Source organism: Homarus americanus, unplaced genomic scaffold, assembly GCF_018991925.1.
Source record: "Homarus americanus isolate GMGI-L3 unplaced genomic scaffold, GMGI_Hamer_2.0 scaffold30535, whole genome shotgun sequence".
NCBI classification, from domain to species: domain Eukaryota; kingdom Metazoa; phylum Arthropoda; class Malacostraca; order Decapoda; family Nephropidae; genus Homarus; species Homarus americanus.
This window is the reverse complement of record NW_024732440.1, coordinates 4,720,213-4,747,855: the sequence shown is the minus strand read 5'-3', so window position 1 is coordinate 4,747,855 and position 27,643 is coordinate 4,720,213. Positions and strand designations below refer to the sequence as shown.

Genomic DNA, 27,643 nt, shown 5'->3' with positions numbered 1-27,643 from the left:
AATGATCATCAAATTGTAAGAATTCCAGCAATGTAAATTATATTCTGGCCGGATAATTTGTATGAATTTTATGAGCTAAATAAAAAAATTATACTTCACCCACGTATATGAGTACAGTAGATGCACCTTGTAAAGTGGGAATTCCGGTTCTGGCAGGGTACCGAGTAAATGTGGAAATGCGTAAAGTGAAACCGCGTAAAGCGAGGGTTCACTGTATTTAATATATTCCATGGGGCAAAGGGAGGCTCAGGAATGTAACCTTCCTATTTTATCTATTTCTTATGGGGAAAATTGATCCGCTTAATGGTATTTCGTATAACTTCTCATTTTTAGGAATGTAACCCCGACATTAAGCGAGGACTTACTATACTGCAGTAGATTGTAGTTCATTAGAAATTAATTAATTTTTTATCAAACATACTGGCTTATTTAACATTAAAATACTGTATTGTCTTTAATGAGCATACTGTATAGTCGTTTAATCAGTTTTGATATTGGCCTAACGAGAGCAAATAAGGACAAGAGATGCAATTCATATGCAAACGTGTTGGAGGTGGCGGGGATGGACTGTTTTTATTTATTCATTATTATCTTCTCACATAATTACACTATAGGGATACCATAATGCACTAGTTCCCTGCAATGTATAAAAAAAGGGACTGAGTTTTCTATACATTATAAATGCACTAATGACGTAAACCTCATACTGTACTTACAAATGCTGAAGCAGATAATGCATGCTAGAAGATGTGATGCAAGTATTTCTGCCAAATTTCTGAGTTGTGATTATCATTTTCTGGTCTACATCAGTCTGGTACCAGTCACCAATCCACTTGGAAGGGAACTCACATCTACCTAAAAAAAAAATTCATCATCCAGCGAGGTAAAATACAAATCTAAAACAAAACTGAGGAGATGGTGCTAAAGTTAACTCTTTTGCAAGAGTAAGAAGTGGTTGGAAGGACTTTAGGGAGGTGTTGCCTTTATTGACAGCAAGCGGACATTCTCTTTCTGTGAAAGGGAAGATGTTTGCAACCAGCATGAGAAATGTGAACTTGCATGGAGGTGAAACAAGGGCAGTTAATGAGGATAACATATGCAGGCATGAGCAAGCTGAAATGAGAACAGGTTTTGTGTTAAAGTAGGATGAGGTGGATTGTACACGTAGAGACAATGAAGGAGACTATAATAATAATAATGGTTACCCCTCGTGTAACGAGGATGGCCGGCCCAAGGGCCACCTAGGCGTGAATTAGTTTAAGGTGTAGAAGCTGTCACCAACACAACAACCACACTTTAAGTTAATGAGTTGTATAACCCAGTGTCAAGGAATAGTCCTAGAAGACCGGACAACTCGCCAACTGCACTGGCTAACCATTACCACGGAACATGATCCGCAAATCGATTAACATCCACTTTCCCAATTACTGCTGGGTAAACAGAGGTAAATGGTGTAAAGAAACTTGCCCATAGTTTCACCCTGCCCAGGGATCAAAACCGGGTCCGCTCGCTTGCGAGGCGAGCATGCTGGCCATTTTACCACAGGTTGCAATAAGGAGACTAACTGTGTCAAGACATACAAGAATCTGAATGTAGTTGGGGAGAGAGTTAGAGGTAGGCCATGAATGACATGGGAAGAGGCTATATGAAATAACCTTAAAAGATTAAAACCTGATAAAGAAGTTACAAGAGACCATGCAGCATGGAAAGCTGCCATTAGGTAATTCTGACTAACTTATGCAAGTGTGTTAAGCCAAATTTGACCTACATTACATCCCCTACATAATTGTGGATAAGCTGTAAGAATGTTCACAATCCTAGTTATAATATTTATATAAGTGGATAATTCATACCCCCCCCCCCCAGTTAAATGCAACTTGATGCACAGGAATTTACAGAATACGTGTGAAATGAATGAGTGAACAAATCAAAAGTAGCAATAAACTTTTAATCTTATAAAAAGTAACCATTTACCTTTGTTAATGGTGAGAACTATTGCTGCCGTGAGTGGTACTGTTGTAACAAAGTTGGATGCTTCACAGTGATATTCTGCTCCATCATCTGACTCTTGCACCTCAATATACAGATCTGCCTCTGATCTGTCCCCTAGGTACCGAGTCTCAGAAGGTAGTTCTTCTGTGTTCTTATACCATTTCAGTGTTGCAAGTGGGAAACCTTCATAACTAATGCATGTCAGCTTTAAATAACTTCCAACTTCCACCTTTTCCCCCTGTATCAGACCTTCAATCACTGGTAGTCCAGGTGCTGTTGAAAGTCATAAATTTTAATATAACACCTTGCAAACTCTCAGCTTCCTAAAATCATTGGGCAGTCTCAGCACTCTGCCTTGTTAATTCTTTTTTTGTCCATTTTAATCAAAACTTTGATATCTATCCTACCCCCTTCTCTCTATCAACAGAAGAAAATATAGAAGTGAAACTCCTTAAACTGCACTAAAAACACACAAAATGCTTCCAAATAATAAAAATAAAATAAATAATAAATAATGCCTCCTTATTTCCAAAACACACTCCCCATTCTATTTCCTCCACTATGTTTTTATTTTATTTTACAGATTGCATCATGTGTAATTTATTTTTATTTCATATGTAACACTTACAGCTGCAAAGTGGTACAATATGGGCATTAATAATTAGATTACCATTCATCAACCCTTACGATGTCTGCTCTACACACATTCCTTAACCCTTGAAACCACAATGTTACCCCTTCATAACGTATCTCACGTTTATACAATTATTTCATTATCCTTATTAAATAATAATAATAATAATAGCTGGTCTTTTGTTTCTCAAAAGTGCCAGTTCTTCTGAAGAATTCACTAGTGCCCGAAACACTACAAAGTCAAAGACTTGAAGATAAAAAGAAATAATGTGCAGTGCAATACTACAATAATAGATCACAAATAGTGAAAGTTCGACTTCTATCATTCATATACCTACAGGTATACCCAGAAAACCAATGTCCCATTAATCGCCAATTCGCATAGCCGATGATTACATATTGAGGACATACGCCGTACGTTTTTGTTGATATTCAGGAGATCCGACGATCAGGGGTTGGAGCGGCAAAGCTCTTTTAAATTTGGTGGGCGGTGGCATGGTGCGAATTCTTGTTACTTACAATGTGTCTCTGATTTTGTGCTTTTATTTCTTATTTCCAACTTTGTGTGTTATGCAATCATGCCTAAATGCCATAGTGACAGTTCCTCTTGTGCTGTCCCTAAGAGGGGCAGCTTGATGTGATAAGGCATAATAAGACAATAAGAGTGGTGATGGACCAGCAATGATTGGTAGAAACTGGGTTTTTCGTTATTTCCAACTTCGTATGTTACGCAATCATGCCTAAATGCCCCAATGATTGTTCCTCTTAGGGGCAAAATGGTTTCACCAACCATCACACACACTGAGATCATCTCTGATAAATAAGACTCAAGCAGTGAGAATGCATTCTCATGGTCATCAAATGACCAAAGATCCTGCCTGACAAACTTACTCATTTTCCTTGAAATGGTAACAGACTACATGGACCAAGGTCTACCAGTAAATGTGTTGTATATAATTTTTCTAGGATAACTGAGAAGGTCCCACATGCATAGCTAGACTCTAAAATCCTAGAGCATGGCATCACAGGCAAAACTTTGAAGTGCTACCAAACAGGGAGACACTACCACCTGGGTCTACCATTAGACAATATATTGTACATTATGTACAGTATATTGTCTAATGGTAGACCCTGCTCCCATATGGCATTATGAAAATTGTAACCAAGTCCCAGGTTGCTGATCTATCTTTCTGCCTCATTTACACACAATTGCAGGGTCTCAATTGTCTCTCTTACTATTGACAACACAACAAATATAACCATACTCATTCTTGATCTGTTTTATTCATTCTATTTTATTCTCATATGTCAGTTGATATTAATATTGAAGCGGGGCCTTCTCGAATGGGTCCCACTGGTCGGGAAGGTTGTGGACCCCAGGGCCGACCTGAATAGGCAACACTTTTAAGTTCAGTATTTATAGAAAACCAACTAATGTGTGTTCATACATTCATTATTATTCTGCCCACCATAATAGAGTCAAACAGTCAGTATTTTCAACAATGTTTTTACGTGCTTTGAGAATTTGCAGTCCGGAATTCATTGATGAGGAATATAAATATATCTATAATATTGGCTCAAACCTTAAATACCCTAGATCTTTCATAGACAAATGCCTAAACATTACTAAGAAAACATTTTATAGAACTGATCCCAAGCCCACCCATGACCATAAGAATATCTTAATATTACCATTTCACAAAAATTTCTCACACATTCCTTTACAACTAAAAACCTGGAAAGTCAATGTGGCATTTAAAAACTCATGCACTGTTAAACAAATGTTAATCAAGAACTCCCACAACAACACAATTGGTTGCATTTATAAAGTTCCTTGCAAGGAATGTAATATGTTTAGCTTAGGCCAGACAGGTAAAGATCTTGTAACTAGACTTAAACAACATAAATATAGTGTTAGGACAGGCCAGGAATCCAATGCTCTGTTTGTTCATTTGAGGGATAACAAGCATTGCATTGACTGGGATAATGCCTCCTCAATATTACCTTGTAATTCAATTGATAGTAGGAACATCATAGAATCTAGTCTCATTAAACATACCGAAGCATTCAACATGAATTTGAGTAATGGCATGTACAAACTGAATAATTTTGTAATTAAGAAGATTTGTAACCAGGTGAGAAGGTTGGGTCACCTTACCCTCTGACCTGATTACCGACCGTTGCCGTGCTATTTAAAGATTAGTAGGGTCATTACCTCATACCTGACCATTGTGGACCTGGTCTCACCCTCCTCTGTATATATACACCTTGTTTTGTACTCCTCCTTAGTCTGTACTCACCCCTGAAGATGTGAATTACACGAAAGCGCTTGGGAACTTCGTGTTTTCTTCTTTCCTTGTGGTTATCAGCATATACCTAGATCATGCGTACCTACAGTGATTTACTTGCATATATATATATATGTGTGTGTGTGTGTGTGTGTGTGTGTGTCTACACACACGCACATATATTTATAATACAGTTAAAGGATAACCGTGGTAACACTATGAGATGTACTTATTACTACCATGCTATTGTACTATTCCAGATGATACTAAATGTTACATAATACTTCCTTGAGATAAATGTATAGTATATATCAGGTGCCTCAAAGAGTGCTCAGGTTCTCAACTGGCTCAGCCATGTTAATATTGTTATTACTATCCACTCTGTATCTGCATTTTTCTGGCTAAATATACTGTTACAATTCAATACAATTCAATTCTATAACGAATGGCTCCCTGTCCCAGCCGCGAAATGCCAGCAACTTTAAAATTACCCGCAGACATTCTTGGGTACATCCAGTGTGTCACCCGTTCATAATAGAAGACTGAGAAATAAAAATTGTTCTGATACATACAAAAGAAGCTATGCAATGTATTGCTATCATGATTTTCAGGTGTAAAATTAGAAAACTTTCAATTTTGACATAATAATCACCTGAGGTATAATCCTCCGTTGTGTGAGGGTCTGGTGTCTCAGTAACGCTCCCCACTGGAATTTCTGAAAAATATTAATGTAGAATTTAGGATTTATGACAAAAACCTTTCTAGTACAGACATCTCCCAATCTACAAAAGGGTTCTGTTCCTGAAAAACCATTCCTACACTGATCCTCCTATATCAAGGAATGCTTTTATTATTACAGTGTACATATAGGAATACCCCAGGTATCTATCGCAAAGGATACATTCCTAAAAGTCATTACAAATAAGGAATTTCTGAGTATCAGGGCAACTTTCCCAATGAGAATTAATGTAAATAAGGTGGGATGAGTTCCCAGCTGGCAACTTTCACCACACATTTTTTTATATACTGTATATACCTCATTATCCAAAGCTATTAGGAACAAGGGTCATGCGTATACTATAGTACAGTACCAGTAAATGTTTACCGATGATGCCAAGTTATTTCGAGAAATAAAGAACCATGCGGACTGTGAAGACCTGCAGAATGATCTCTGTGAGCTCCCAGAATGGTTAAAGAAATGGCTGCTGAGATTCAATGTCACGAAGTGAAAGAGGATGCACCTGGGGCATACCAACGGTAAGGAGGCGTATCACATGTCTCAACGGGATGAAGAAACTGCACTATTTGAGACTGAATGTGAGAAGGACTTAGGTGTGTGTTGACAATGAACTGAAGTTCTCGGGCCATTGTGGGAAGAAGGTAAATCAGTCAAATAAATTATTTGGTCCTATAAGAAGGTCGTTCAGATAACTAGATGGTCCGTTCGTCGTAACGATCTTCAAGAGTGAAGTGCTTCCCCATCTGGAGTACTGTCACCCTGTCTGGTCCCCAAGATATGCTAGGGACATTCAGTTGGTTGAAAATGTTCAAAGGAGGGCCACCAGACTGGTGCCTGCACTTCGGCACCTAAACTACCCTGAGAGATTGGAGCGTCATAACTTGCCTAGCTTATACTACAGAAGGGCAAGGGGTGACCTGGTTGAGGTGTATAAGCATCTCAGGGAGCACTACTCAGTCGAGTGTCCTTACTTGGAGCTGGCAGACGCTCGCCCCATAAGGGGTCACAGCTCAAGAATGAAGAAGCCGCAGGTCCAGAAAACTGTGAGGGCAAACTTTTTCGGAGTGAGAGTTGTGAACTCTTGGAACAATCTACCAGAAAGTGTTGTGATGGCACCGAGTGTGAGCTCTTTCAAGACCAGACTTGACCAACACTGGAGCAGGTTCAGGTACATTCAGGAGCCAGTGCATGCCCAGTACTTGTCAACAGTGCGTAACAGAGACGTGACCGATCACCCAAGCGGCTAACAAGCCGATCAATTGGTGAAGAGGTGAAAAATAAATAAAAATAAATAAATAACAATTATACAAATAAAAAAAAATACTGCATTGGTAGTTGGCAATAGTTTCACTACATGAGGGACACTGAATTGGCTGAATCCTCAACACTGCATGTTAACTATTGAGCACATATGAAATTTTTATTCTCTATTTGTTTTTGACCTTATGATAATCATTTTCTTTTATACATTCTGTATGAAAGTTTGTGTGTATGTAACCATAAAAAAAAAATTATGTATATCTACCTGAAATAACGAGTTTAAAAATAACAACACAGCTTACAGCTTAGCCTCGTAGGGGAAGGCTGATATCCCCGACTCCACACCCCATTCCCCTCTCAATATCACAGACTAACTCCTGCAGATGTAAGAAATGTTTAATCTCTTTATGTTTTTGACCTTATGATAATCATTTCTTTTGTTAATTTTTTTGTACATTCTGTATGAACGATTGTGTGTGTATGTAAAAAAAAAAAGTACAGGGGTAATTGGTTCTATGTTTACATTTGTTTCCAGTGGAGTAAGTATCAAGAAAGTTGTGCTCTTGAATATTCTTGCATTTTTTATATTAAAATTATTGGTTATTCTGAAATTTAGTTAACATATTGTTAATATACTGTATACAGTACAGGGAACAGTTTTTGTGTACCCATCAGCTGATGGAATTACCAGCCAACACTTCTCAGTTAACTTTGTTTACAGTAGAGTGAACATTGAGTTACTTGGTCTCTTGAATATTTTTGCATTTTTACATTGAAATTATTGGTCATTCTGAAATTTAGTTAACATTTGATAATATACAGTGTAGAAATTATAATGAAACATGAAGAAGGCATTAGAGCCAATGCACTCTGTAAAGAATATGGCATGTCATCATCGACTGCCTCTACAATCAGCTGTTTGATATGTAAACAAAGCTGCTGGGAATACGACATGCATACTCAAAGCAAGTTAAAATACAGTATTCTATTGTTTATTATCTATTATTGTATAGTATACTGTACAATACAGTACAGTATAGTCTGCATTTACGCGGTCAATTGAACCCGTGGAGGTCAGCGTAAAACGGAAACTCGTAAATGAAATGACAGAACATATGGGATTAATTGAAAGAGAGACTAGGCCGACCCCCAAACTCCACTTTTTGCTGACACAATACGTACGTTGTAGTAAAAATAACATCTTAATTTTATGGTGGTATGCACACATAATTAATAATTACGAGAAATATCAATAATATTAGGTTTTTTAACATTTACGTCAGTAGAAAAGCTGGGTCGGCACACGTGGATGGCGGCTGGTTCCGAGGCAGAGGGCAGATTAGTTGCCCTCCGGTGAATCACTTTCACTACTCGCAGAGGTTTGCAGGGCCTCCCAGACAAAGCTCTCAAAGTCTATATCCTCACTGTCAATATCACTATCACTGACTTGGGCTGGCAGTGGTTGTGGTGGGTTGCGGGCGAGGAAGTCCTCAATACTACGTTGACGACTAGCATTGATGTTGTCGAGATAGATCTGGATATACGGCTCCATAACTTTCGTCAGATGGTTATTAGACGCTTCATACCGATGCTTGTCTGGGTCGTTGTCAAGGATGAGCTTAATTTTCTCCCCCAACTCAATGATTTCCTTCACACAATCATGGCTTGGTCCAGGTAATTCAATGTTTATCTCTGGTGGTGGGGGTCCCGCGGAAGCCATTGTGAGTTGTGAGGGGAATAGCGGGCACAAGAGAGAACTGTATACGTGGACTGAGAACAATGAGACAGGCCCTGCTAGGTCAGCGACTTCTACCCTCTGGTGACAGGGTACGTCATGTTACATTAGACCAATCACAGCTAGAGGCGGAGGGAATGCGTGGGAGTTATGGATGCGTGGCCCAATCACAGTCCGATACGTCATATGACGTCACCGATAACGCAACAGAGACATACTGCGCAACCTTACTCGCGCTGCTTCCCCCAGCTTGTGGTCCAGCATGGGCTGCTTGAATACAAAATGGCGCGGCGCGTCTGGACCTCCAGCCACTCTCCGCGTAAATGACCAAATTTACCGCGTAATTAAAGCATTTCAATTCTGGCAAGGCACTGCTTAAATGACCAAACGCGTTAACCAAAACTGCATAAATCCAGACTATATTGCACTGTATTTAGTTTATATTTAATGTTTTGTTAATTATATTACCAGTATACAGTACAGTACTTTGTATGTATACTTTTTGTGTGAGTTGGAACCAATTACCTAATATCCCATTGAAATAATAAATTCAGTTAACAAAATTTTTGGTTAACAACTGACTCTGTGGAACCAATTGTGTTCGTTAATCGAGGGACCACTGTATTTCTGAATCACTTCAGTTTAAATTTACTTACCAGTCTCAGATGGCTTTATAATAATGTTCAATGATGAATGAGCTGGTGGTTCCGTTGATGTAGCACACTGGTATTCTCCACCATCATTCTCTGTAACCTGTTATTAAGAAAGTAATAGCCTTGCCTCATGAACAAAGAATTTTGGTTCAAATTACTATGGCAAAAGTTAGAATTGAGCAAGAGGTTTAGCCTGACAATTCATATTATTTAGAGCGGAATGAGTTGTATAAAAATCAGGTATGAGCTAAAAGCCTCATTAAATTTTGGAGGTGGGTTGACATGATAGTTACCATCATTATAAAATTGTCATATGACTAAATTTTCCATACAGGACTTTTTGTTTTAAATGTACTGCACCTTAAGTGATTGATCCTTCAAGTTTTAAATTTATTCATGCCCTATGGCATGTCATATAAAGTTTTAGCTTGCAATTCAACACAAATGGTAATTCAAAACCATCACAACATTGACATATTGAGAGAAAGGAAAACAAGTTTTTGAGGTGCATATTCTTGAACAAAAATAATTATTTGGGGAAAGAACCTTTTTGTCCTGGCATTCTATTAAACAAATCAAGTTACATCTTGATTGTCAAGATTGTATGTGGTCAATACACTGCACTTCTCTCTTACTCACTCAAACTTCTAAGATCTTATGCCAAATACATTGCTTGCATTCTTTCCTTTAATTAAAGCTATAAAGCTGTGTTTACAACCAAGGAGGCTGGTAATCTAATCTGCATACATGTTATTACAATTATATGAGAGTATTGGGCACAACTAAGAATACCTGGGTTATCCTTAGGTAAAGTATTCTGGATCCATCAGTAGATACATCTTGTACGACCTCAACACGAGGATCCTCAGTTATTTTGACATCCCCAAGATTAAGTATGAAGATGTCGTGTATCAGCACAATCTCCTGCCATCAATCAAGACAAAGACATGTGAAGTGCAACAGCATTATACGGAACTGTAACATATTTCATAAAAATGCAGTTAAACTATTATTTATCATAATCATTTCTAGTTCTGAAGATCTCTCTCTCTCTCCCCCTGTGTATGCGTGTGTGTATAATAATAATAATAATAATAATAATAATAATAATAATAATAATAATAATAATAATAATAATAATAATAATAATAATAATGTTTGTAATAATAATTAACAGTTTATTGAAAAGGTCCAACAGCCAAAAGGTTGAAAATATACATTGAACAAAACTGGGGTTGGGGGGGTCATTTAACAAAAGCTTTCATTACTAAAAGGAGAAGGAACATGAATTGAACCTACAAATTATAGCTTACAGTTGATGGCAGGGGCTGGTCTCTTGGCCTGCAGTGTGAGGTCAAGTAGGCCACATGGTGCAGTAACTTGTCCTTAGGAGATGACCTGAAGGACCTCATGTGGTCATGGAGACATCGGGTGGTGTGGTGTTACAGTATGAGACACTGGGTGGTGTGGTGTTACAGTATGAGACACTGGGTGGTGTGGTGTTACAGTATGAGACACTGGGTGGTGTGGTGTTACAGTATGAGACATCGGGTGGTGTGGTGTTACAGTATGAGACACTGGGTGGCGTGTTGTTACAGTATGAGACACTGGGTGGTGTGGTGTTACAGTATGAGACACTGGGTGGTGTGGTGTTACAGTATGAGACACTGGGTGGTGTGGTGTTACAGTATGAGACACTGGGTGGTGTGGTGTTACAGTATGAGACACTGGGTGGTGTGGTGTACAGCATGAAACACTGGGTGGTGTGGTGTTACAGTATGAGACACTGGGTGGTGTGGTGTTACAGTATGAGACACTGGGTGGTGTGGTGTTACAGTATGAGACACTGGGTGGTGTGGTGTTACAGTATGAGACACTGGGTGGTGTGGTGCTACAGCATGAAACACTGGGTGGTGTGGTGTTACAGTATGAGACACTGGGTGGTGTGGTGTTACAGTATGAGACACTGGGTGGTGTGGTGTTACAGTATGAGACACTGCATGGTGTGGTGTTACAGTACGAGATGCTGGGTGGTGTGGTGTGGTGCTACAGTACAAGACACCAAGTGGTGTGGTGTTGCAGTACGAGACACCGGGTGGTGTAGTGTGGTGTCACAGTACCTCATTCTCTGCTAAGTGTATCTCATGGCCAGTTGTAAATCTGACAAATGGTTGTTCCCACAGTGGACTGATTAACACTATACTGCCTGGTCAGATGATGATGATCAGTTCCCAGGGGGCTTAACTATGGGTGGTAGGATCTCACTTGTGGGTGTGACGGTCAACCTGGTCATGACTCTCGACTACCACTGACTAGTGCTGATTTCACTGGCCTCATCACTGCTTAACACTGATCCCACTACTTTTCAAAATGAAATTGCCACATTTGGCAGGATTTTGTTGACATCCTGGTGGGGAGGATGGGTTGAGGGGAGGGAATTGGGGGTATGGGTCAACAATTAGTCCTGGCAGCTGCTGCAACAGCAGCAGTGCTGGATAGGTCTTGACCCTCTGGTGGTCAAGGATGCAGTGTGTGTGTGTGCTACAACAATGTTAAAAAAAAATTGCAAGTACAGTAAAGCCTACGATAACGACCGTTCTACCAACGAAGGATTCATATTTAAGACCCTGGTTAATTTAGGTGAGGGCAAACATTTTCGGAGTGAGGGTTATAAGCTCTTGGAGCAATCTACCAGAAGGTGTTGACGGCACCGAGTGTGAGCTCTTTCAAGACAAGACTTGACCAACACTGGAGCAGGTTCAGGTACATTCAGGAGCCGGTGCATGCCCAGTACTTGCCAACAGTGCGAGACAGAGACGTGACCGATCGCCCAAGCGGCTAACGAGCCGATCAGTGGTGAAGAGGATAAAAGGAAAAAGGACCCAATTCAATTTACGCCATTATTTTCTTTGTATAGACAACGAAATTAGAAAAAAAAAAAAAAAAATGAATTCATATAAATAATAACTAATCCTGGGATGTATTAAAAAAAAAAAAAATACACTCCTTGCGCACGGAGGCTGTCAGGCTTGTTAGTGGTGTCGCCAGCATCACTAGTACATACTTTTAAACATTCGCAGCTAGCTGGTCCTTTGTTTTCACGCATCTGAACAGGAAAAGGAGAAAAACTTTCAAATTTCTTACGGCATTTTTGCATCCCTATTCAACATGAGCAAGAGAGCAAGTGATGGTAGTGCTGGTTCAAAAGCTAATAGAAAGTGTATAAGCTTACCCGAGAAACTAGATGTGTTAAAACGATATGATAAAGGTGAGAGGTCGGTGGATATTATATGGAGCAAACAATGAACATATTTTCTGAAGTGGATCCATTAACAAAACAAAGAATTAAAATTAAAATAAATGCAAATGACCTCTATATAAAGGTGTATAATGAGAAAAGAAAGCAGCTGTGCAAGGTTCTTTTGACAGCTTTATTATTTGAAGGAGAAAACCATCATCAGCTACACCCTCAAATTCAGCATCATAAGCAGTTTCAACAACAACTTCAGGTTCTGTAACAGTTTCAGCAACAGCTATGACATCTTTATGGAAAGCTAAAGCTTCAACCAGAGTCGAACCTGATGACTTCATCATCTGAGTAAAAACTCACACAACATCATTGGCTGTCCTTATGTTTTAGACTTTACCACTGTTGGTGAGTAGAATTTTTGTTTAACATTCGTAAATATTATTTAAAACATATATGAACAGTAAATAAGTGTTGCTTTCATATTCTTATGTAGAGAAATGACGATATGTTTTCACCTGTATGCAATTACAGGTTTTGCTTTATTTCTTTACCATTAGTGGTTAGCTACTTCTATTGTTCCATTTATTAACATTAAATAACATTACTTAAAACATACATACAGGTAAAAAAAAATTTTTTACATTAAGTTCATTACAGCTACAACCAGGGTTTCATTTTCTTCAGTTTCTTATGTAGAACCATTGTCACTCACGAAAACAATGCCGTCTTTGTTAGATATAAACTAGGTTACCCCATATTTATGAGAATATGTTCTATTATGTTTTGTGTTAGTTGTGGAATAAAGCGCCACTTTGCTGCCCATGTTATGTTTGTTTTGTTTTTACGGATGGTTCCAAAATATACTGGAAAGAGCAACATCGTTTGTGTCATTGTCTGAGCCTCTCGCATAATATTTCGTTGATATCCACCAAAAATGAACACTGTAACTTCAACAGGTTATGGGCCCAGGCACAGGTTGGTGTTTGATGGTGATGAAAGCAATTATGAGTTGTGGGAAGTGAAGTTCTTAGGCCACTTAAGACTTCAAAAACTTCTCAATGTTGTCAATCAGATGGAGACAGTGCAGAGGTGACGGAGAAGAACGCTGAAGTGTTTGCAGAACTAGTCCAGTACCTCGACGATAGAAGTCTTTTTCTTATCATCCGAGATGCCAAAGATGACGGTAGGAAGTCATTAATGATTCTCCGTGAACATTATCTAGGCAGCAGCAAGCCAAGAATTATTGCCTTGTATACAGAACTGACGTCACTCAAGAAATCCAATGAAGAGGCCATTACCGACTACGTGATACGGGCTGAAATGGCAGCAGCTTCACTGAAACTAGCAGGTGAAACCATCAGTGACAGTTTACCTGTAGCAATGTTATTAAAAAGATTACCTTTAGAATATAAGACATTTTCTACTGTTGTGACGCAGAAAGAAACAGCTGTTAGTTTCTCTGAATTTAAAGTAGCATTAAGAAGTTTTGAAGAAACTGAAAAGTGTCAACAACAACAAGGTGACGATGCAGATAAAGTGATGAATACAAAATTAAAAAATATGAATATTAAATGCTTTTCCTGTGGAAAATTAGGACACAGAAAATCTGAGTGCAGAAGTAAAGACAAATATAATCCTAATGAAGCAAAGCCTAGTAGGTGGTGTGATAACTGCAAATCCCCTACTCATGATACAAATTATTGCCGCAGAAATAATTCAGTAAAGTCTGTAACTAACAGTGAAGAACATAGCCATTCACTTGCATTTAGAGCTAGTGTCAGTTCTGTTTATAATGTAAGTAGTGATGTAAATACACAATGCCTGTTGGTAGACTGTGAAGCAACATCACATATAAGTGATAAATCCCAGTTTGTAAAATTTGATCAGAATTTTGATTCTTCTAACCATTGTATAGAATTGGCAGATGGTAGTAGGCAAAATGGTACTGTATCAGGTAGAGGTGATGCGAGAGTTGAAATTATTGATGTTCATGGTAATAGTCATAAAGTTCTAATCAAAAATGCTCTATGTGTTCCTTTCTATAAACAGAATATATTTTCTATTTTAGCAGCCACAGAGAAAGGTGCATCAGTAAATTTCACCCCAAATTCTGCAGAATTGAAGGCCTCAGATAGTACAGTGTTTGATATTAAAAAACATGGCAAACTGTATTATCTGAATAATGTGAACTCACAGAAAAGCAGCAGTCATACTATTGAGGAATGGCATAAAATTTTAGGTCATTGTAATGTGAAAGATATACTTAAATTAGAAAATGTTGCTGATGGTATGAACATTACAAATAAGAATAATTTTGATTGTAATGCATGCATTTCAGGTAAAATGTCTCAGTTTAGAAGTAGAGAACCTGATCAGCGAGCTACAACCAATTTAGAACTTGTACACTCTGATTTAGCAGGTCCTGTAGACCCTACTGCAAGAGAAGGTTTTAAGTATGCCTTTTCCTTTGTAGAGGACTTCTCTGATAATGATTTACTTTTTGAGATCTAAGAGTGATACTTTGGCAGCTACAGAAAAATTCTTGGCGGATTCTGCTCCATATGGATCTGTCAAACGACTAATGTCTGACAATGGTGGTGAATTCACTTCCACTTAATTTAAAACTCTAATGATTAAAAATCACATAAAGCATGAATTTTCTGCTCCATATTCACCACATCAAAATGGTACAGCGGAGCGAGCTTGGAGGTCTATTTTTGATATGACCAGATGCTTATTGTTGGAAGCAAAGGTACCTAAGACTCTATGGACTTATGCTGCGAAAGCTTCAGGATACATTCATAACAGATGCTACAACCCGAGGATTGGAAAAACTCCCTATGAAATGTTCACTGGAAAAAGGCCAAATCTGAGTCACATGCATGTATTTGGAAGTCCATGCCATGCTTATGTCCAGACCGAGAAGAAGTTGGACCCTCGCAGTGAACAAGGAGTGTTCACAGGATATGATGGACTGAGTCCAGCCTATCTCGTATATTTTCCAGAGATAAATGATGTTAAGAGAGTTAGATGTGTAAAATTCAGTAACAATTTTAATCAGGAAAATGTGGTGTTAGACGTCAAAAATGAATATAAAAGATATACAGCACCTAACCCAGAGCCAGAAACTGAAGTTATTACAAATGAGACAGCTGCAGAAGACACTGAAAAACAGAAAAACAGATACCCTTCGAGGCAACGACAAAAACCCAAACATATGGAAGATTATGTTATGGAACCTAACTTTTCCAATATTTCCAGGTGTTCTGTTGATTTTTGCTACAGAGTTGCAGATATTCCAAGAAACTACCAAGAGGCAGTCTCATCTCCAGAGTCCATGCAGTGGCATAAAGCTATGGATGAGGAAATGGAGGCTCTAAGAGACAATAACACATATGAACTCATGCCACCAGTTGAAGGTAGATCAGTAGTTGGTGGAAAATGGGTCTATGTAGTGAAACTTGGTCCTGATAGTGAAGAAAAATTCAAAGCTAGGCATGTAGCTAAAGGCTATTCACAAGTTCAAGATGTGGACTATCAAGAAACCTTTTCACCAACAGCTCGTGTTACATCAATAAGGATGTTACTGCAACAAGCAATACAAGACAACTTTATTTGAATGCTGATATAGATTGTGAAATTTATTTAGAACAGCCAGAAGGTTATGTTAAAAGTAATATAGAAGGTGAAAATTTTGTTTGTAAATTAAAGAAATTTTTATATGGTTTGAAACTAAGTGGCAAAATTGGAACAACATGCTACATAATTTTCTTTTGAGTGAAGGTTTTCATCAATCTCTTGTAGATTATTGTGTGTATACTAGAATTGTAAACAAGGTGAAGGCAATTATTATTATCTGGGTAGACGATATAATTATTGCAGCTCGTAATGGTGACATACTTGGCGATGTAAAACTTTCCCTGTGTAATAAATTTAAAATGAAAGATTTAGGAAAATTATCTTGGTTCTTAGGTATGGAGTTCAAATTTGAAGAAGACTGTATTAAGATGAATCAAACTAAATATTTAGAGAAAATACTTAATAGATTTAAAATGTCTGACTGCAACCCTAAGTCAATACCATGTGATTTAAAAGTAAGTAAAATCATTAGTAGTGACTCTAAAGGACTGTGTGATACTAGATTGTGCAGAAAAATTGTCGGCAGTTTGATCTATGTAATGACTGGTACAAGACCGGATCTATCTTATGTTGTTTCAAAATTGTCGCAACATATAGCAAAGCCTACAAAAGCACTTTTTGAGTTGCTAAACATGTTTTGAAATATGTTAAAGGTACAATTCATTATAACTTAAAGTTCAGGAAATCAAACAGCCCATTGAAATTGATTGGTTACTGTGATTCAGATTGGGGTGCATCGGAAGACAGGCATAGTATTACAGGTTACAGTTACCAGTTAAATGAAGATGGTCCATAGATTTCTTGGAAATCTAAGAAACAGAATGTTGCAGCATTGTCCTCATGTGAAGCTGAATATATGGCTTTAACAGCAGCTATGCAAGAGGCTAATTTCTTAAGACAGTTGTTAACTGATAGGCAAAATTCTAATAGAGAACCTGTAACATTGAATGCTGATAATCAGGGAGCTATTGCATTGGCTAAAAACCCTGTACATCATCAAAGGTCAAAACATATCGATATTAAGTACCATTTTATTAGATCAGAAGTAGAAGATGGTATTATTAATCTGCAGTATGTTTGGTATTATAAGAGTTGTACCCTAGTTTAAGAGGGGGTGTTAGATATAAACTAGGTTACCCCATATTTATGTGAATATGTTCTATTATGTTTTGTGTTAGTTGTGGAATAAAGTGCCACTTTGCTGCGCATGTTATGTTTGTTTTGTTTTTATGGATGGTCCCAAAATACTGGAAAGAGCAACAACGTTTGTGTCATTGTCTGAGCCTCTCGCATCATATTTCGTTGATAGCCACCAAAAATGAACACTGTAACTTCAACAGTCTTGTCTCCTCTTGTGTGTTTGAATATTCTACATATTATTAATGAATTGCATTGTTCATTTCACATATATAAACATTAATTCAATCAAATACATATTCAGTAATAAACAATAATGAATCTTTTGTACATATTCTTAAAAAGATAAATGACGCGGTATCCTTAAATGCGCACGTATATGTTGGCGTTTCCAATCCATCTCACTTTTTTCTTTGCCATTCGTGGTTAGCTACTTCTATTGTTCCATTTATTTACATTAAATAACATTACTTAAAACATATATATTAATTTTTTTACATTAATTTTACTACAGCTACAACCAGGGTCATATTTTCTTAATTTTCTCATGTAGAACCATCGTCCCGGACTCCCGGTTGTAAACACTAATGGAAACAATGGCTTCCCATCTCCTCTTGTGTAACCATATTATTATTCATTTATACTGTATAAGGTGCATTCATAAACATTATTTAAAGAATATAGTTTGCATTTTTCATTAATTGTACAGTATTGTTTTGGGGGAAAAGAGGGTAAAAAGCCTCACAAAAGATACGAAAAGGTCACACTTGGGAATGCATCTCATTAGTATTGCTTTATTTTATTGTTGATTAATGATTCACGATACGATGATTCACCTTACACTGCAATATTGGAGGACACATTACCATCATTATTTGAGGCTTTACTGTACAGTAATTCGGGCAATGTACTATATTTTAGTACAGTATTATACATAAAAAATAAAGTAAAGGTATGTTTAAACTAATGTTCTTTTTTTTCCATTTCAATAAAACAGCTATTCAAACTATAAATACAATGTACTGTACTGTGTTCTTAGTAGTTGACAAACTACCTTGTACAATATCTCCATACTGTACTTATATTATACAGATAAGCTTATTGAATCTAATATCTGCCTTCCTTTGAAAATTAGCATTACACTTTGTTTAAGGAAAGCAACCAATTTATACTTACATGTTGGACAACTGGGCTGACAAGGCAAGTAAGTAGAAGTGTTGCCCCTTCCGTCACAATGGAAGGACCCCTCAACTCCACAATCTTTCCAGGGGATAATGTTGGGTCTGGCTGACTGATTTTGTCAGTACTCTCTGGGGTTGATATCAGTCCAGTGTGTTCTAAAACAATAGTCATAAATCTTTGAGAAAATAATTAATTTATTAGTCAATCTTCAGGGTATATTAATTTAAAATTTTAAATCTTAGCTCTGGCAGTTTTCTGTACATACAGCTCCTTTAACTTGAGATTGTGACCAACAATGTGGCAGTCATTAACTAGCTCCAGATATGTATATGTGACTGAGTTTTAAACCTCTTGAGGTGTTTATAAACTTCTAATAAGCCATCCCATGCCCTTCTATTGCACAAACTTGGCAATGAAGAGAAGAATATCTTTAAATGATAGAAACAACAAGATCCTAAATGTAAGAGCTTGTGCATTTTCAAAATACAGTAAGGTATCAAAGTATGTGTATCCAGAATATGCGAACCCACTTATACGTGGTTGACCCCCTGATCCAACCTTATGCATGGGACTCAGTCTTGTGCAAGCCAACCTACCCAGCATCTCTTGCTAGCTCAGCATGTTTATCATTTATCCAGGCTTGTTTGAGAAAAAAATAAAATAAAATAAAATAAAATCATTACAATACTATTGTTTTTTTATGGGGATTAGCCCACCTGGGCACAGGTCATCAACCCACAACGGAGCCTGGGGGGCGAAAAAAAAAGAAAAGAAAAAGAATAAAGCAATTAAAAATACAGTAGAAGAAAAAAGACTATATTAACCTACACCACGAAGATGCTGGAAAACCAGCTTTTTAAAGTGAGACAGATTGTATGAGTGGAGAAACACAGAAGAAGGCACAGCATTCCACAGTTTGGCTGTGTGAGGAAAGAAGGACGTACTATAACGGGTTATTCTTGTGTGACCGACATTCACACAGAAGCGGTGGACACTGCAAGACGAGCGTTACGAGCCCATGGCCTTGCCGGCGGTACACAGGATGCCAAATCAACCAAACATTGCCCGTTATAGTACCTATAAAAGACAGAGTGAAGCAACTTTGTGGCGAAGAGAGATTATCAACTAAAGGAGGAGAGTTAATAAGACAAGATGCCTTTGATTCCACCCTATCTAACAGTTGGACAGAAGTACTCTAAGTTAGAATGAATGAATCCCTTATAAACTTGATGCAACTGCTTACGAGTGAAGTAGCTATGGCATCTGTACAGCATTCCCAGCTTTTGGGAGGCAGCTTTAGCAATTTTGTGGATGTGCGGCTTCCATGACATATTAGAGGATATGGTGAGGCCTAGCATATCTATTTTAGAACTTGGCATTGCATCCTGAAATGTGATTGGTGGGAGATCATCTTAATTTGGAAAGTGTAATTGGTAAATACTGACTTTTATTACTGTTGAATTTAACCAAGTTTCTACCTCCTCATTCAAAGATGCTGCACAGATCCGCATTGATAGATGAAATGGCATCAGCTCTAGAAACACATTTAGTTTGAGAATTAGGGGGGAGGGAAAAATGTGAAGAGTAGAATCATCAGCGTAAGAATGGATAGAATTAGTTGTAGTGTGAAGTAAATCATTGATAAAAAGAAGGAAGAGAGTAGGTGAAAGAACAGAACCCCGTGGGACACCACTATTGGTAGAGAAAGAGCGAGAGATCAATCCCTCGACAACAAATGCCATGGATCAGTTCTCAAGGAAGATAGAAATTAGAGAACATCAAATTTTTTGCTTTATATGTGACTGAGCTGTGGGCCTACACTGCACCAAATCAAACTTGGCTGTGCTAAACTGAAAACATGGGAGTAATATAGGGTGTCATGTTGCATCAATAATGTTAAATCAGAGGTCTACTGTATTTTTTTTGCAACTTCAGGGGTTTTGCTCATAAATTAGGGCCTATTTGTTATCCCTACAGGTAGAGCATGTATAATTATTGAAGAAAATCTGCTCATATAAAATAAAAGATAATTAACAAAACTACCCATATTTTCTTCAAAGGGAAAAGTGAAGTTATTAAACAGCAAGGATATATATAATTATGTTCACCACACTATCATTGTAAGGTTCCAATACAGCAACAATAGCTAAACATACCTTTAATCATAACATCAGTTGAACCAAAAATATCTGGGGTAAGGTAACACTCCACAACTCCTGAGTCTCCAAGTGTTGCTTGTCTGACTGAGAGGGCATGTGCCACAGTATGCCACTCTCCATTAACTTGTCCTTGTGGTTGGGTGTCCACTGAATAGCGCGAGCCTTGTTCTAGGTTTACAGGCTCCCTGTTGTGGACGAACAATACCTAAAACAATATTATCAGCTTGATAACAATATTAATAAGAGTAACAAATCGAAAGTCACATCCAATTACAGACAGAATAATATTTTGAAACAAACCAATTAGGTAATAAGATACAGTAAACTCATACGCAACTAATAACCTGATTTTTATAAGATTGGTTATTCTTTTCAAAGGTTTATTCTCAGTTTACTACTTGTGACTCTTTCTGCGATAACAATTATTAATGTGCAACACATTTATGAGAAGGAAAATTCCTAGAAGTTTTAACAATAACAGGCTAGAGATTGGGGAAAGATGTTTAAAAGTCTTTTATTTTTAAGGATTGGCAGCCATTGTGGATGGTGTATGCCGATACTGCACATTCCTAGAGTTTTAGCACAACGAAGCCAGTAGACTGAAAGAAGCAGACATATGAAGAAAATCATGTTTTCAGTAAAAGTAACATTGAAGAACATTTAAAACTGAATTTGTAAAAAAAAAAAAAAAAAATGCTAAAAAATAAAATAAAATAAATAAATCTACCTCTTTGTGGTTGTAATTAACTTTTATAGCTGGAACAAGAATTTACGCACACCTTGTATAATGGCAAACGCATGTCTATGATTCTGAGCAAAGTTTTGAATTCTTATTTGTGTGTAACCTTGATCTTTGACACACAGGGTTGAATTTGGTGTTTTGCACTTCATGCGAATGGGTACTTACTTTACAGCTCAAGAAGAGAAGATGGTTAAATGCAATGCTGTCCTCACTGCTTCCTTGTATACTAAGATTTAATATTTCAGTGTGCCGTATCTACAATGACCCTGACAGGTCATCATGTCTAGGGATCTCACTCTCACTTCATCTAGTGATGACACAATGCCATGTGAACTTTTATGCAAATATCTGTAACCATCTATTCATGACAAAATTTATGGACAATCAGACACCTGTTATGCAAAACTAACATACAATATGGATAAGAATACTGTACTGTATGTCCATTTTTAATGGCCATGCAAAAATCATTCAGTGGGGCTCAATTATTAAAAATGGAGGAAATATGTTCAATAGTTACCTGTCCTTTCCAGTTAGAGACAGTGCAGGTGATGGTAAAGTCGTCCCCTACAACAGCAGGTGATACCACAACTGATTCTACCTGGGGATGAGGGGCTTAAGAAAAAGATAAATAGTTAATGTAAGGTAAAATATTAAAAATTTTATACTGGTCTTTCCTCATAATGAAGTGGTAGAAACATACAGTATACACCTAACCCTCACTTCAGGAGAGGGTTACATTCTGTGAAAAGCTTGCAGAACTTGAAATCGCATAGTGAATGGGGACAGTGAGGGTGATTTCCACAACCATTTCTAGAGTTCACAAAAACCTTAATTTTGGCACCTTTTCATAACAAAAACACACTAAAAGACAACAATAATGCTATAAAAGTTGTGGAAAAATCGTAACAATACAATACTCTAATGTGGCCTAAAAATAAAGAAAATATACAGTATAGTCTGGATTTACGCGGTCAATTGAACCCGTGGAGGTCCGCGTAAAACGAGAAATGCGTAAACGAAATAACAGAACATATGGGATTAATTGAAATAGAGACTGGGCCAACCCCCAAACTACACTTTTTCAGACACAATACGTATGTTGTAGTAAAAATAACATCTTAATTTTATGATGGTATGCACACACAATTAATATTTAAGAGAAATACAGTCGCTGTTTAATGTCCATTCAAATAATGTTCTCAACTCCCCCTTCTTCCCACGCTTGCTGGGTCCCTCCCTCTCTCCTTCCCTACCCCCCACCTTCCCTCCCTACCAGAGAAATGTTTGGGAAAAAACAGTATATTTACATTTTTAGTAATAAATAATACCTCAGACTAAAGATAGGATATTATAAATGACATTGCTGGATTCCTTGTAGGACAGGGAATATTTTGAATGTAAACGTCATATATTTTAGACAAAAGATAAAATTTTTGCTCATTTTCATCATCTTCTTAAATTACATCTAAAATTTGTATGTCTAATGCAAATGTTAGGATGTTTATATTTAAAATGATCACCATTTTGTAAGGATTCCAGCAATGTAAATTATATATTTTATGAGCTAAAAACATATATATCTTCAGTAAATACACAAATTATACTTCACCCGCGTAAATGATGAAATTTACCACATAATTAAAACATTTCATTCTGGCAAGGTGCCACGTAAATGACCAAACGCGTAAACAAAAACCGCGTAAATCCATTTTATAGAAATTCTACTTACTATGTACTATAATGTGTTGTACTGTAAATGTACCAGTATTTCAAATACATAGTACACTTGGAATAAACTTTTGAAGATGCAGAAGTTGTTGGCAACACAATAATAACAATCTCCTTAGAAAGATGTGTCCCTCTGTTCAGAAAAATCCCAAAAAGGTTGGACAACTCACCAATAAATTATTGGGTCTTATAAGAAGGTCGTTCAGATGTCTAGATGGTCCGTCCCTCGTAACAATCTTCTGGAGTACTGTCGCCCCGTCTGGTCCTCGAGATATGCTAGGGACTGTCAGTTGGTTGAAAATGTTCAAAGGAGGGCCACCAGACTGGTGCTGCACTTCGGCACCTCAGCTACCCTGAGAGATTGGAGCGCCTGAACTTGCCTAGCTTTTACTACAGACGGGCAAGGGGCGACCTAATTGAGGTGTATAAGCATCTCAAGGGGTACTACTCAGTCGAGTGTCCTTACTTGGAGCTGGCGGACGCTTGCCCCACAAGGGGTCACAGCTCAAGATTGAAGAAACTGCAGGTCCAGAAAACTGTGAGGGCAAACTTTTTCGGAGCGAGAGTTGTGAACTCTTGGAACAATCTACCAGAAAGTGTTGTGACGGCACCGAGTGTGAGCTCTTTCAAGACCAGACTTGACCAACACTGGAGCAGGTTCAGGTACATTCAAGAGCCGATGCATGCCCAGTACTTGCCAACAGTGCGTAACAGAGACGTGACCGATCACCCAAGCGGCTAACGAGCCGATCAGTGATGAAGAGGATAAAAAAATAAAATAAAATAAAATAAAATAGTCTACCTAATTCTTACCCCCAGAACACAATCTGCAAATTAATTCATTTCTAAATCCTTAATCACTGCTAGGCAGTGAGATGATAATGGAGATAGGAACTTACCCAAAGTGCCAGCCCATATGGAAATTATTCATAGATGCTTTTGCTTATATGACAATTAAGATAACCAATTTACTACTGGATAAATTAAAAAAGATGAATTTTCCCACAAAACAACAGGACAAATATATGAAAAAAAAAAGCTTTTAGATGTTCAGTATTTTTACTGAAAAGAAAACATGACATCTTTTATCCAAATGGAAAAATAATTTAACAATACAAGATGATATTATTATGTGAATATTCCTTAGACTTAAGATGTACAGTGAAAGACAAAAGTCATGTCGTGAAACTTGGTGAAAACATATGCCAAAGGGCTAAACTTTTGGTGTGCTCTGCCTTGTGGTAGAGGGCTCTCATAATGTTTCACGAGTTATATTTAATCTTTGGATAAAACTGCGACAAAACTTTTGTCTTTGATGGTACCCATTACCTATTTATCTATCAACCTTATTCCATTTTCAATTTGCAAAATAGGACAGTTCTACCTTGTAGGATGGCCTTCAGCACTCTTAGCTGTCTCTTTATGCCTTGCAGGGATGTATAGAGCATAGATTCTAAGACAAACACAAAATACTTTTTTTATTTGTAAAATTATGGGAATCTCCTAAATTTATTACATCTGAACTTTACATCTTCAATGATTGCCTTTAACTTTGAGTCCTCAAATTCATTTTATTTTCCTTCATTATTACAGTATATCAACCAAGCTCTATGATTTCACTGTATATTCTATACCCTTTCCTTTTAAATTACAACTTTGTTGTCCTTGTGCAAAAATTAGTTTCAATTAGTGTACAGTACATGCAATGCACTAGGCACCTTAATTATCCAAATAAAAGAAAAGCTAACCATTGAAAGCCTGTACCAAGAAGAAAAAGGTTATGAGACTAGCATTGAGCACAAGGCTTTAGAACCTTGAAACAAATTATTGAAGTAAAAAACATTTTTAAACACTCCACTTACTTCTCAGTTTAAGGACAGTTCTGTCCTCAATCTCCTGATCATATAAGGATGCCCGGCAATAGTATGATCCTTCATCTGTTACTGTGAATCTTGGTATGAACAGCATGGCACTAAGTCTATCAGACTGTAAGACAGTGGTTATTCTTACTGTTTTTGAAGATTTCATATATTTTAACTATATATAATGACCAAATGGAAAGCAAAAATGAAGATATACTGACAATAGTAAACTACACAGAACCTGCTGAAAGTAAAGTATGTACCATGAGTTAAATATGCATCAAAAAATTAAATAAAAATGCTCACCACTATAGGCTCTGGGTCATTTTCCTTGTACCATGCAACCATTATTTTAGGTGAACCCGAAGCTGAGCAATTTAAGTAAAGATCAGCACCATCATCTTCATAAACTTCCTCTGGTGGAGTATATACAAACTTGGGCGGCTCTAAAAAAAATCATCAAAATTATCATTATTACTTATTATTGTGGTGAATTAGCTCTTTTCTCAAATATTAAAGGTGGGGAAAAAAACCTCAGCCACATACAACAGTCTCAGCTTAAGTTTTTTTAATCCAACTTGCCATCAGTTCTTAGACCCTGATTCATGACATTTAGACCATTCAGACACAGTACAGTACAGTATTTCCAAACACTCCATCCATGGCATTTAACATCACATATACCATCTCCTCTTCAAAAGTGTTAAACACTGTCTTTGCAGTATTGTATTTAACTCTGATTTCCTCGTTCCTCTCTCTCCTAACCCTAAATCCCTTGCAGTGCTGTACATTTTAAAAAAATTTGATAATCAGATTAATTCTTCCCCAACAACAAAAGTTGTGAAACTAACATTTTCTATAAATAATAAATTATAAACTAACTACTATACAGGACCCTCCTAATTTAAGTGATAATTACCTTCTTAAATATGGTTGTGTAAATCAAAAATTCGTAAATCAAACAATGTAAATAATGGAGATTAAATAGAGGGGGTTCCCAGGTTACGAACAGGTTCCTTTCCTGAGGATGTTCATAAGTCAGATTTGTACATAAGCCAGAACACATGTGATATGCTTACGGTACTTATAAAACAATGTTTAAACTCCCACTATATCATAGCCTAAGTCCTTATATAAATCTAAAATCACTTAATTTAAGAAAAAAAATAAAAAATAGATATGACAAAATACAGTAAATGAAAAAAAGCCATTTTTTTTCTAAAAACCAGTTTTTGTGATATAGCTCGAATGCGACGTCAGCAAATGCTACCTAGGTATGTTAATTCCTAGCCAATTCGCCAGGCCAACATACAGGCAATTAATACATCTAATAATGACTTAATAAGTAATATTAGGGGGACACGTCGCTACCTGGCATTTAATTTCAAGTTTAACCCCATTCGTATCGGCGGGCGTTCGTATGTCGGGGACCTCCTGTACTCCAGGCCTTTACTTGTATCACAAACATGATAAGAAAATTTTTGTGAGTTTGATGTTCGATCTATGTGCTGAACATTCATTCTATTCTCTCCATAATCAAACTTCAGGAATACGATGTCTGAGATGCACTAATTAAATGTTCCACTCTTTGCACTCTCCTTGATCATCTCTGCACTACTACGAATAGTCCATAAAGTAAATTCACTAAGTTCAAGGGCACACGTAATATCAGCTGTTTGTTCACCTCTCATAACATTTGAGCACATCCAACTTAATTTCAGTGGTAATGGCCTTATGTTTCGTAACACCATTGGTACCAGGAGCCCTTAAAGCAGCATTTCCAAGACTGTGTTGCATGAGAAATAAAAAGTAATGGAGGAATTATTAAATTTATCTTAGTAGAAACGCAAACATATTAACACATTTTGAACTGATAACGGTTGAGGAATCACCCTCCCTACCCCCCCAGCTGACAGAGTGACACTTATGCTCATTTTGGAATTGTTATCGTTGAACTCACGTACCGAAGCCTTCCGACTGATGGACGAAAGTAAAATTATGTTTACCGAAATCGGAGTGAAAAAATTTACATATTTCTCCTTTTGTTTTCATCCCATGACATGTTACCAGAATATAAAGCTATTGAATCAATACGAATGCACTACATATACAGAGTATTTGAAAATCTATTAAGAGCCAGGGAACTTGGGTGGGAAGGCAGTCACAAAGCCAGTTTGTCAGATCTATTCATAGAGGGAAGGTCTAATATTTTATTTACTGAATATGTTCACGCACTTGAAATGGATGCTTGGTTAAAAACAGGAAAACTGTGAAGAAAGAAAAATCGCGATGAGTAATCCACAGCTTCGTTATCCACCATCAACGCAAGCAACGGAGGACAAGTAAAGGAACAAAGATATATGGAGGGACATAGTAGGAAAACTTTATTGAAACAAATGAGTGTCCTAGATGAGCATGTAAAAGGCCTAATAACAGAACACCTCAAGCAACTGGGTCAGCAGCTACAAAGTTACTTTCCCATCAAAGATTCGTCTCAGACTTGCATACGCAATCCATATATTGTGTTGTGAAGTAAGAGAAACAATTGAGACTCAGCAATTATGGGAAAATGAGGCAGAAAGCCAGTCAGATCAGCAACCTGGGACTTGATCAAAATTTTTGTGATGCCATATGGCAGCAG

At 37.3% G+C, this 27,643-nt stretch overlaps 1 protein-coding gene across 1 annotated transcript in view; it reads right to left on the bottom strand.

Annotated features, from left to right (window-relative positions):
* Positions 1-25,448, bottom strand: part of LOC121868776 — a gene marked incomplete at its 5' end in the record, with an annotated part of 194,826 nt that extends 169,378 nt beyond the window's left edge. Inside the window, 10 exon segments of the mRNA XM_042369670.1 lie at positions 717-855; positions 1,975-2,265; positions 5,566-5,628; positions 9,304-9,400; positions 10,093-10,224; positions 18,503-18,663; positions 20,665-20,872; positions 21,930-22,024; positions 25,003-25,126; positions 25,309-25,448. Coding sequence (XP_042225604.1) covers positions 717-855; positions 1,975-2,265; positions 5,566-5,628; positions 9,304-9,400; positions 10,093-10,224; positions 18,503-18,663; positions 20,665-20,872; positions 21,930-22,024; positions 25,003-25,126; positions 25,309-25,448 — 1,450 coding nt within the window.
* Between the last annotated feature and the right edge of the window lie 2,195 nt (positions 25,449-27,643).